The sequence below is a fragment of the Mytilus trossulus genome, chromosome 6 (assembly GCF_036588685.1).
Source record: "Mytilus trossulus isolate FHL-02 chromosome 6, PNRI_Mtr1.1.1.hap1, whole genome shotgun sequence".
NCBI classification, from domain to species: Eukaryota; Metazoa; Mollusca; class Bivalvia; order Mytilida; family Mytilidae; genus Mytilus; species Mytilus trossulus.
In genome coordinates, this window is record NC_086378.1 from 87,639,444 (window position 1) to 87,652,589 (window position 13,146).

A 13,146-nucleotide genomic window follows, 5' to 3' on the forward strand; every position below is an offset into this window, starting at 1 on the left:
CTAGCTATAACTATAATAAAATCTTTATTGATCTGTAATTGTGGGTACTGCATACATAAGTGAAAAATTAAAAGACTGAACAAAATAATAATTTATTCAAAAATATCTCTCTATCATTTAACATCATAACAATAGCATTCTTACAATAAATACCGAAAGCCTGTGTCACTTAAAGTGATAGACAGGACACATCAATGCTTTTATCCACAACATTTAACATTTGCAAACAAAGAAACATTAATTTAAAGATTAGGAAATAATCAGGAAAAATGTCAACACTTCAGGGAAAAGAAATCATATTTTCATTTCACACATTTTTAACTCTTCACTAGCCAAAGGTTACGATTCTCTCCTATTGAAAGGTAGATGATTGTAACTCTTGGCTATTGAGAAAGATTTTTGAGATGCCAGGGTTAAAAAGAAACAAGAACAAATTAATAATGTTGGCAGTTTATTCTTAGGCTCTACCGGAGTAGTACTATCAGTGGCACAGCTAGTCATAAACTTTAGTTGCTGCTTCCAATCATAAGAAAAATAAAGACCTCTATATGAGTTTCATTGAGATGTTGATGATCCAGCATATAAACACTAACATACACCACTGAATGATTGTGTAAATGTATCATTGGTAGAGTACGGTCAGGTTTCATTTGTTAAATCTCATACAATCCTCACGCTGGCTACCAACAATAAAAGAGTAATACAATACAATATCCCATTTAACATTTGAATAGAGTCTAAATCAAAACTTTTTTTCTAATTTCAGGTTCTAGAACTAAATAAATATGTTGCCAGAACATTTCCCTCGAATTTTCATGCATTCTCTCATTTCCAAAAATCAAGCAGAAAAAAAAATGTTAACATACATGACCCACACTGCTAATTTTACATTGGAATGATAGACTGTTTCTTTCAAACTACATACACACAAGACTTACACTCTTAAAATCTCATAAACTAACTGTATATACAATGATAATTTGTTTACTCATCATGATAAGTAGTTGCTGAAAATTTATACAGTGAGTGATATACTAAGACATATCTCTTACTTATAAGAGATTCAATAAATTAAAATCATTTACACTTTGGAGCTTTTTCACATAAAATCACAAGTACTTGTTTCTGTCAATGGGGAATTTGACTGTCAATGTATAAAATGAGCCTAGTATACATTGTTAGTTGACCTTCTCATTGATAGAAACAAGTGCCTTAGTAATAAATCTTATGGCTAAATTAATCATACGTTGTAACTAATAAGTGATTTTCACAGAAGATATTTTAAACTAAGCTAGCGCTTGCATTTATATACAAGTTGTTCTTTATCAATATGAATATTACAAATGTTATTTCCCCCCAGCCCTCCCAAATGTCATTCAAAGTTAAAAATTAATCTACATAAATACGATCACCACATATCACTGTATATCACATAGTTTGCGTTCTTTTCTTGATTGACTACAGAGTCAAAATCATCAATTTGCACCATTAACGATGTATATATTAAATTCTTTGAAATATTTATAAATTTTACAATAATAAATCTCTTAAAATAACATTAGTATATATATGGTTATTTACAACTAACAAAAAAGCACTTTAAACCAAGAAAATTGTAGCATCTAACAATTAATCTGTTAAAGCCATGGTTTTCAAACTCTGAACAATTAAATAGAAGTCTACTAGAGAGAACTAACAACAGAATCATTGATAAACACCTCCGAAATGTTAAAATAAAAAATGAACCTATAGAAGAAATCATATTTAACGTTTATGTTTCATTTATCCATTCATAGAAAAAATAATGCATCTAGTGGATACATAAAACTGAAATTGTAACAAATAGTGTATAAAACCAAACAAATTTTAAAACTGACAAACTGAAACATATTTCATACAATAACCTTGAAATGTTTATAATGCTTATGTAAACATACATCTCATTGGATTTCTACAAATGTTTACTAAATGCAGTACATGTATTCTGAACCAATTCAAAGCTCTTTGAGAAAGTATACCAACTGATTCTTCATATCAGGTCATTATTATTAACCAATCACAAAGCAATTCAAAACTGGATATATCTGTATCCGTTAAAACTGGACCTATTTGCTATTTGCCTGAAGAACAATCAGAACTTGATTCATAACATGACAATGAAAATTAAAAAAAACATAAGCATAAAAATATTGGGCTGTTTGGACGTTTACATGAAGCAGTATTGAAAGACTTTGATGATTTTCTGCTGGTCTGTTGGAACATATATGGTCAGAGAAAAACTGGCTCAAGTGGTCCAAATTAAATGTCAATTAAATATCCTAGGTTCAGCTTGTGTTATAATTCTCCCGGATCATGTTTGGATTTTTCTGTTGGTTCTACAAATATAAAATGATTGTTTAGCTATGGCTGAGATATATATCATGCATATGGATGAAATATTTAAGACCTCTTCATTGACAAACAAAAAAAATGATGTTGCTGATAGTGTGGTCTTATAAGATCAAAAGATGATGAGTTTTTTTTCACAATCTAAGTAACAACCCAAGAAATGATGCTAAAGATCTTACTTTTCACTTTTAAAAAATTGACAAAAAAAGAAATTACTAGCTACATACATTTGACAGAGTAGGCTTATTGGGTGCCATTTTTGTTTATAAGTTTTTGGTCTGAGAAAAAAACCTTCATGAAACAAGCGAATTTCCATCATTATCCCTTTCATTAACATGTTAAATACATGCAGCCATTTAGAAGGAGATAAGATTACAAGAGACTATAAACATTATAGCAATACTGTAGTTGGTTAGTTGAATTATCTCCCTTTCACATGAAGGACCAGGATTATATTCATTTCTGCACATTCTAAAGTTAAGCTCTACAACTGTGTAAAATATTATCAATACCCATTTAGCCATTTAGGAATTGGGCTATCAAGGTTCATAAAGAAACCATTTCAAAACTAGGGTGTAGAGGGGTAAATTAAAGTAATCCAGATGCACACTTTTTCAGCATAGGTCTACTACTCATTATTGGCTTTCAAATAAAAACAGTTGAAAGACCAAACCAGTAATTAATAATGACGAGCACTAGAAACATAAAAAGCCTGGCAGACTAGATAACAATGATTGACAAAACTACACTTTAAGGTACCTATATATATATAAACTGTTCAACAAGGTATAAAAGGAGATAAAATATAAATTGGTTTGCAACTGTTTTACATTCCACCAAACAACTACATTGCGACAGACATTTCTAATTTACACATTTAAACACCTTCATGATTTAAAAAAAACAAATTACTAGGGTCAGGTATCTGCATGCCCCTTTTGGGTTAATTATCAATGGAGCCGTCTAGCATAACTGGATTAGAACTACAAATTACCTGTTAAAGTCTCTAAAATGATAGATTTTCTTTTAAAAGGAGCTACAAAGGAAACAGAAATCTTCAAAAAAGGATTCTAGCTTTACAGAGACAAAAAACATCAAATTTATTATAAAATGCCACACATTCAAGACCTGAGATACAAAACACGTCCCTATGCTAGTCTATACATATAAACTTATATAGATACCAGGCTTTAAGTTTTGTACGCAGATGTAAATTTCATCTACTAGACTCATCAGTGACACTCCAATCAAGAAAGTTAAGAAGTACAAATAATGTAGAAAGTTGAAGACCATTGAGGGGCCATAATTTCATATTATCAAAAAATATGACGCCAAATTACAAACCCAGCACACCTATGCATTTCATTCTTTAAACCCTTGCACCTTTACCATTAAGATTTTTGATTTGTCATTCCATAAACAAACTGTTACCTGGTAGAAATTATTGGTATGTTACTTTTTTGTGCAGGAATATAAAAATAAAGATCATGTGCCAGATAGAAGAGTAGACCAAGATTTTGTACAACAGAAATGATAGAGACATTGAAGACAACACAAAGGTAAATACAAAAACAGACAACAACAAAAATGATAAGTTTGAATATCATATTTACCTTCTTTAACTTTTTCTGATTTTTCTATATTTTCTGTAAAGACAAAATAATATAATTTATATACAAATGCTCATCATAAAATGTAAAAAAAAACCAACCATGCTCTACAATTATTTGTATACCTTTTTTATTTTATATTTACAAGGCTGTGGAAAAAATAAGTATCAAAATATAATTCAAAATCCCTTGAATATAATTTATATACCATAAATATTTGTTACATTTTTTTCAAGTTTCTACTACATTTTTAAACAATAAAGTTGGGTTTGAAGACAGGCACTCATAATAATTTAACACATTTTTCAGTAGCTTTACTCAAATTAACTGCTGACACATCAGATGTACTATAAGCAAAACAGAACACAAATGAAGTCTATTTAAATTTCTAAAATGAGTGAATGTAAAGGCAGATAGATCTCAAAGTTGGTATACAAAACGAAATGATCATTGACAATACAAAACTAAATATATTCTAAAAGTTGGAAACTTAATGTAGGTAATTTTCAAAGTTAAAATGATAAGTAAATAACCATTCTCAAGAGTTGGATACAAACCTTCTTTCGATTCTGTTTTTGTTTCTTCATCCTTTGTATCTGTTGGTTTATCTATAGGTTCCTCTACGTTTATTTTTGTCTCTTTTTTCTTCTCTGCTTTATTAGTTTTATTAGTATCAGATTTTGTAGTATTTCCATCGGTTTTTGTTGTATTTGATTTTGCTGGTTTTGGTTTAGGTTTGGGTTTGAAATTTTTAGCTTTATTAATTAGATATTTGACCTCTCTATCTAATGCCTGTAACTTTAATGCTATATCTTCCACTAATAATTTAGGTTTTTCTGAATCCGGTGTTTTCTTCTGTTCTTCAATCATATCATCTCTCCATTTCTACAAAATAAGACATAAGATTACGATCCAACTGCAATTTATACATGCCTGAGCATAGACCTGAGGTGTCATTTCTGTTCAGATAATCCCCTCAAATATAAGAATTTTTTAAGCACTTATTTGTTAAACTAAGTCCCAAATTAAAATGGTTGTTATAGTTATTCAGAGAAAACAAGTGAAACTTCGAGCTACTGCTCACTGATGATACCTCTGTCCAAATATGGATAATTTTAATAGTATAAAAATATGTAAGTGTTCTGTAAACTGTAAGTTGTCAAGTGATGAATCTGAAAACATATCACATGTTATAGCTGACTTAGCCTGAAACCAAAATTTCAGAAATCCTTATGATGAAATTCCTAAGAAATTGTGTAAAACAATTTTATGGGTGGACGGACAGAAAGTATCAAAAGACGAAAAGTTATATATATAATAACTAGTCGCTCACCTTGGTCTATGTGAATATTAAACAAAGGAAGCAGATGGATTCATGACAAAATTGTGTTTTGGTGATGGTGATGTGTTTGTACATCTTACTTTACTAAACAGTCTTGCTGCTTACAATGATCTCTATCTATAATGAACTTGGCCCAGTAGTTTGAGTGGAAAATCTTGATAAAAATTTACAAATTTCTATGAAAATTGTTAAAAATTGACTATAAAGGACAATAACTCCTTAGGGGGTCAATTGACCATTTCAGTCATTTGACTTATTTGTAATTCTTACTTTGCTGAACATTATTGCTGTTTATAGTTTATCTCTATCTATAATAATATTCAAGATAATAACCAAAAACAGCAAAATTTCCTTAAAATTACCAATTCAGTGGCAGCAACCCAACAACAGAATGTCCGATTCATCTGTAAATTTCATGGCAGATAGATGTTGACCTAATAAACATTGTAACCCCATGTCAGATTTGCTCTAAATGCTTTGGTTTTTGAGTTATAAGCCAAAAACTGCATTTTACCCTTATGTTCTATTTTTAGCTGTGGCGGCCATCTTGATTTGATGGCCAGGTCACCGGACACATTTTTTAAACTAGATACCCCAATGATGATTGTGGCCAAGTTTGGTTTAATTTGGCCCAGTAGTTTCAGAGGAGAAGATTTTTGTAAAAGTTAACAACGACGGACGCAAAGTGATGAGAAAAGCTCAAGGTGAGCTAAAAATTCCAGAGAAGATAAAATTGGAATTAGTCTAGTTACCTTTGTATCTGTTATCAGTTTTTCTAAAGTTGTAATTTCTACTTCTGTAAATATTCTATCTTCTTCAACAACAGTAAAGTTTTTAACTGACTTCAGGAAATATTTAGTATGATTCAACATGTCTTTCAAAGCCTTCAGAGCCTTTGGTCTTTCTTCAAATTCATACACACGGGCCTTCAAATCTTTTATTTCTTTTTTTAAGGATTTCAACTTGTCTTGGTAAACCTGAAAATGTAAATGATTAGTAATTTCATTTTTAAAAGACTATTTCATAAAACAAATAAAAACCAATATATTTATACAATGACAGAAGCTGACAAACAGGAAATCAAATTATATCTTTCCTGACAAGTCCTTTACATTATTGAGGAGACTACAACTCATTATAATAATGTTAACAATAGAAACTGCTAGAAACTGAGAGCTGATGATATTCCCACCTAAATATTTTGGTAAACAGGAAATTGTTGAGTGAAGAATCTGACGAATGGACAGATTGCAGAGGTAAAACAGTATACACTTTTTTAGAGCGGGGTATAATTAAAGTAGTATGTAATATCAACAATCTTACTATAATGTTTCCATACTTGCTCATAAAATTTTAAGTCAAAGTTGATCATAATTCTAATATGACATCCTTATTAATACGCTTTGTAATATAAATGTTTACCTCAGCCTTCGCATCCTCCTCCTGATCGTACATCCAGTCTGAAGCCTCAGACAGAAGTTTAGTTAGTTTTTCTCTCTCAGCCTCTGTGGAACATTTCTCATACATTTCTTGTGTTAACTTGTCACTCATATCAAATATAAATGCCTCCAAATCATTCTTTGACTTCTCTAGTAGTTTCTTTGCTTTGTCTTTGGTAGTTAATTCTGCTAATCTGTATAAATAATTTATCAAAATTTTAATATTTTACTTAGTTTATCTATTTGACAACAAACAGAAGAAAAAAAAGATATTTTTATAACCGTGAGGTTTTTAGATGATCCTTTTTTTTAAATCCCTTTCGACTACTGGTCTTGGAAGTCATAAAACTTTTGTGTCTGTTTTTTGTACTCGTACTCCAAAATCAACCAATTAAAATTATGGATTTCATGCATCAAGAATTACTTTTGTGCTCCGAACACTGAGCACAAGAATCATGCTCGAAACATGAAATCCAACAATTTGATTGGTTGATTTTCGAGTGCGAGTACAAAACTCATGCTCGAAAGTTTTATGACCGTGACTGGTCTCTTCAAAAATATATATATTGTCAATGATTTTTCACTTTTAAGAGAGAACAAAATTAATGCTTTGAATGATTGGACAATTTTGTTGCTTCTGATAACCAAGTTAACCTAGAATGAACAAACATGTCACTCTTTCCTTTATCCTTCTTTACTTACTTTTTCCTCATAACCTTCAATGAGTCTTTGTTGACCTCTGGGATATCAAAAGATTCTGTCTGTGTGTCTATTTTCTCCCTGACAACTGTTATATTTGGCTTTTTATCCTACAAATATAAAAAAAAAAGAACATTAAGATAACAAATATTTGATTCATTTGGACAAATTCCCAATCATAAAAAATCCTGTGAAAGGCTTATCTAAAAGAAAGTGATGCATGTCATTTCTACCACTCAAACAGCAACCTTATATTGAATCTAATTTGATTGATAATTTTTTTGTCTAACTCCACTTTAATCACCATTATTTATTTATTTGTAGCTTGTGGATTCAGCAATCTTTAACCCTACAGTGTCAAATGATTTTTCAGTTAAAATTAATAAGTTAATTTATCAGGCATAGTTGTGTTAGGCTATTTTCTATTTTCATTTTGATTTTTTATCAATCTTCAACTGGTTTGATCAACCTTATCTTTCTAATATGTCATTTAGCATTCTGAATGATGGTAAATCCAGAAAAGTTCTTTGAATACATGAAAATAAACATGTAGTTATAATCTTTAAATAGAAATAGCAAGTTAATGTCTCTCCTTTTCTCAGCTAAATCTGAATCCCTTCTTAACATATTACCTTTAAATCGGCTTCAGTTTTATTGAGGGAATCGGTTCCATTAAGTTTATCAGTGGCATCATCAGTCTTGTTTTCACTTTTTTCTTCTTCTTTTCCTTTCTCTGTCTTTTCTTTCTTTGTTTCATCTGTTTTCTCTTCTGTCTTGTCTGATTTTTTATTACTTTTATCTTCCTCATCTGCTGGTACCTACCACCACAAAAAACATTTATTAAAATGAAGTTCTAAAACACATACCATATTAAGATATTTTTTATAATACATGTATACATGTATAAAAAAAAAGATAAAAGGCAAAAATAAAGTTCTGAAAAAAGTAAAAGACATCTAATCCATTATTTACCTTTATTTAATCCAAACCTGCATTACCAAAAATTGTGATTTGTTTTATTCACAAAATTCAACTTACAATCTTAGATCACATGTGATTGAAATCATGGCTCTACTTCTTTTCACCACTTTACTTTTTTAGTTTAAAAACTTTATCTAATATTTTTTGGGGTTTAAAAGAATAAGTGGATTATATATATCTGAACTGAAGGTTTAAATTTTTCTATTTATATATAGAGATAGTTTAACACTTTGGAAAAGGAACTCTCCTTTTATAAGAAAGTCATACTATAATCTATTCATTTGGAAAAATTGTTGATTATGATTAATGAAAGGATGGTGAGGAAATGTTGTTTTGTCCTTATTCTAGAAACTGTCTTTTACTAAATTTCTTGTTCTTTTTATCAATTTGTGATAAACGAATGACCCAGTCCGTCATCCTATAAGAGCAGTGTTTGAACACTTACAAATAAAGTGACAGTACCCAAATTGCACCTATTTTGACAGTTTTTTCAACTACATTTTTTTATGATCAAGACAAACATTTCCATTTTGTTTTTATTTTGTAGCCGTATCCTTCTTTATCATATAGGTACATCAATTTGATTTTCAATTCATATGGAATCATAGAAAAATTGGTCTGAACTAACCTCCAAACCATCAATGATTCTGTAATGAGGAGTACCCAAATTGCATCCATGCTTAAATTTGCATCGTCAAAAGTTGAATAACAGAGCTTTTGTTTACTTTTTTCAAATATTTTGAACAATTGGATATTTGTCCATGCTGACTCTTCATTTTTTAAGAAATTGAAAATTTTTCAAAGATGACGTTTGATGATGTCGCATGGCGACGTTTCAGTACATTTTACTTTTTCAGTAAACACTTCATCTGTTGATCAATACTGTAAACTTTGTGTGTATATCTAAATATATTTACCTATGTTGAAAGATGTGCATACTATCGGACCATTCAAATACAACTTGTTTAGTCTCTAGGAAATCTTACACTGCTATTTTTGCTAAATAGGTGCAATTTGGGTACTTGTTGCAATTTGGGTATCGTTACATTACATGTATATAAAACATTTCATTTGCTTGTCCTAAATTGTCTTATTTCACATGACAAAATGGACAACATTTATTATAATCAAATTTATTTTTATGAACAAAAAAAACTTTGAAACAGATTCTAACAGAAAGGCGCATACTAATAACACATTAAAACAAAAGCAACATCAAAATAACAATGCAATGCTTGAATTCATAGCTCCACATAAACTGAGGTTTCAAAAGTTCTTTGAGGATAAAAGAGTGGGAACACATACAGAACAATCAGATCACCGACCACCCAGATTTAAAGATTGTTGCATTCTGGGTTAGCTCGTCTAATTTGATTGATTGATAAGTGTTTCCCATATCAAGGGAGACAAGTTAACATTCATTCAGTAACTATTAGGAAAATAAAATATCTTTTGAAATATAAATATTGATAATGATCACATTTCAATATCAGGCAATTCAGATAAAAAATTTCATCCTTTTTAGGTTACATAATTTGATCAAATATAAATAAAAAGAAATGCAACAAACTTAAATCCTAACTACTGTTTTAAATAATGCCTTAATGATTGAGAACCTCAGGTTTCTCTTTTTTGTCTTTATCTCCATTTTCTGTTTGTTTTTTCTCTTCCTGTTTTTCCTGTTCCGATGCAGTTTGATCTGGTTTAGTTTCCTCACTTTCAGCCTCTTTTTCAGAATTTTCACCCTTCATGTGAAAGTGAACATGCAATAAGTGTTAGTCCAAAAACCCAAAATGTATCAGTAGTAAATAATAAATATATAATAAATCAGGAAACTAAATCATGCCAATGAGTAAATAATAAATAATAAAGAACAGATTTTGAAACATCAAACAATATAGTGTAAATTCAGAAATTATTGCATGCATTTATTTTTGCGATTTTGTCATTTAAGACTAAAACGTGATTTTTTGTTTTGCGATATTGAGAAAATCCTGTTTAACTCGTACAAAAAAAATTCAAATGCTAGTTTAAATTATTGCAATTATAACCCTGTCTCAATAATTTGTGAATTTACAATAACTAACACTACATAGACCACACACTTTCACTGGTTCTTTAACTCAATTAATTTCATTGAAAGATTAAGAATTAGGAAACAACTTCTGTTTTCTGGCATGCTTGCAAAGAAATTGGAAAAGATAACAAATAATAAGGACATAACAGAAAACAGAACAAGAGGCTCCTTAGATTCTGAATCCCTCACTTGGCAATAATACTAATAATGGGCAAAAATCATGATTTATAGACCTAAATCAAGAATGATGGAATGTTTTAGTACTTTGTCAAATTTGTTTATAGCATGCTTTTGTTCTATTTTCAGCAATTGACATTTTATAATAGATATCATTGAATTCAAGTAGATTTTAAAACTTTTTTACAAGGAAGGATGCCAATTGACGACAAGCTTCTGCGATAAAAAAAGCAAAGAAAACAAATCCACAGTCAGTCTTACCTCAACTGGTTTTTCTCCTGCCTCTTCTATTGTCTCTCCTTCCTCTTTTTTACCACCAAATAGGCCACCCAGAGTATTTCCTAGTTCTAAAAATAGAACAATGACATATTTGAATATGCAACTACAAAAGAAACTCCGACTCTGTATTCATGAATGACTCATACAATTCTTTTTAGTTTCCGTTAGAAATATAAAATTACTTATGCATCTTGATAAAATATGACAAATTTTTACAATAGTTATAACAGTATTTTTATTCCCAAACAAAATCTGTATCAATTCAACAATCAACTTGTAAAAACCCTAGCTTTAATACCTATTTCTACATATTCCATAATCAAAGTAAATAATGTGGGTGCAAGAGGAACAAAAATTATTTTAAGAGTACTGTTTTATTAGTAAGTATATATACAGCAATATTCAATAATTGTTGATTAAGTTGCTACACAACTCCCATGTAGACAGATAGATTATAATACTTACTTGACCAGGTGGATTCTTCTTTTGCTTCTTCCTTTTCAAACACAACTTCTACCTACAAACCATTGTTTTTAATTATTAACAGTGTTTTTTACAGGAACATACAACAATTTCATATACATGTAGAGTAAGTCATACATAAAATTGAGAATGGAAATGAGGAATGTGTCAAAGCAACAACAACCCGACCATAGAGCAGACAACAGCCGAAGGCCACCAATGGGTCTTCAATGTAGTGAGATTAATGTAATTGTAGAAAGTGTAACTGCATATTTAAAAAAAAATAATTGATTTATTGCAAAATAACTCAACACCCATAACACATCCTGATATTTTACAAAAAATTTCTAGAATATCCCGCTCTGTGCCTTCATCCCGACAGACATGTCCATTACTGGACACAAACAAAAATCAAATAAAAGTTATTCATGCGAAAACACTATCTCATTTAATTCCAGAAATTACTTGACGCAATTGAACCAATAATACAGATTTGTTTATGTCCAAACTTCTTAAATGAATTTGAGTTTGAAAAAGAAATTAACCCCAACTCTATAAAACTCACATAATATTTACAAATTTATTTTTAAACATGTTTAATATTTTACCTGATCCAAATGAAGTATTCCACTTTCGTCCAGTCTGAAGTGTGCTTTGACTCCTTTACTATCACCAGCTTCCTTGTGTTTGCTGAAGGCATCTTCTACTCCTGATAGTTTAAACTTGGCCAGAGACAGATCTTGGAATGAACTGAAAACGAATGACATGGCAATGTAACATTACATATTATCATACAGTATCCTAACTAATCAAGAATTCCTGAAGAAGGTTAATACAGAACATGTTTATAATGCAAGAAATTTATAAAGAATTACTTTCATTTTTTTATTCATTTTGAACTTTTGTATTTATCACTTATAAACAATACTTGGTATACATATTTCAAACAGACAGTAAATTTGCATAAAATTTATTATGCAACCTTAAAATTCAAATTCCTGCTCAATATCAGATAAATAAAAGGTATTTGTTTCTTTGTTTCAACAATTATTAACTCAATTATGAAATGCAAAAGTCAAAGTTTGATGTAATGTAACTTACCTTTTGTCAAAGTCTGATAGGAAATCAAGATCACCATAACTGACATTGAAATCAAAGTCCTTCAAATGTTTGCTGAAGGTCATGACCTTTTTCTGTGGGTAAGGGTTCATTCTGTTAAACAATGTCCTCTTAACAACCCTTTTACTATCACTGCCGTCTTCTGCAAGTCTGTGCTTTTCAAATTCAACCTATGAATAACATATTGAAACAATCATATTACATTTTTTAATTTTACATTCATAATGATAGAGAAAAATGTAATATATATTTAGGTAAATTTCTCATGATATAGGTATAAAGTTGTTTTTTTTAACACTTTTCAATGTATGAAATTCCATTTAATTTTCAACAGCTATAAATAATCAAACATATACATCTACAAACAAGTAAGAACTAGATGTGACAATATTACACAATAGTGATGCCTTAAAAATATACACTTTTTATAGATCACATGAAAAGTCAGAACACATCATTACCACTTTACTATTTGTCTGATATAAAAGTAAATAAAGTAATTACAATTTCACTTTGATTTTTGTCATGTGCTTGCAAACAACAAATTTACCTGTTAATGTCTTGATATCAATT

At 29.8% G+C, this 13,146-nt stretch overlaps 1 protein-coding gene across 3 annotated transcripts in view; it reads right to left on the minus strand.

The window, feature by feature from the left end:
• Positions 1-76: 76 nt before the first annotated feature.
• The window catches only part of LOC134722124 (hypoxia up-regulated protein 1-like), a 31,852-nt gene continuing 18,782 nt past the window's right edge, over positions 77-13,146 (minus strand). For 2 of the 3 annotated variants that reach the window (XM_063585666.1, XM_063585665.1), the window contains exons 15-26: positions 12,556-12,743; positions 12,063-12,204; positions 11,458-11,509; positions 10,975-11,060; positions 10,076-10,204; positions 8,111-8,296; positions 7,482-7,588; positions 6,763-6,973; positions 6,093-6,317; positions 4,556-4,883; positions 4,002-4,034; positions 77-2,375 (exon numbers count right to left, since the gene is read on the minus strand). In XM_063585666.1, coding sequence (XP_063441736.1) covers positions 2,335-2,375; positions 4,002-4,034; positions 4,556-4,883; positions 6,093-6,317; positions 6,763-6,973; positions 7,482-7,588; positions 8,111-8,296; positions 10,076-10,204; positions 10,975-11,060; positions 11,458-11,509; positions 12,063-12,204; positions 12,556-12,743 — 1,728 coding nt within the window. In that variant the 3' untranslated portion in view covers positions 77-2,334. The remainder of the gene's footprint in view (positions 2,376-4,001; positions 4,035-4,555; positions 4,884-6,092; positions 6,318-6,762; positions 6,974-7,481; positions 7,589-8,110; positions 8,297-10,075; positions 10,205-10,974; positions 11,061-11,457; positions 11,510-12,062; positions 12,205-12,555; positions 12,744-13,146) is intronic. The other variant, XM_063585667.1, reaches the window with a different exon arrangement.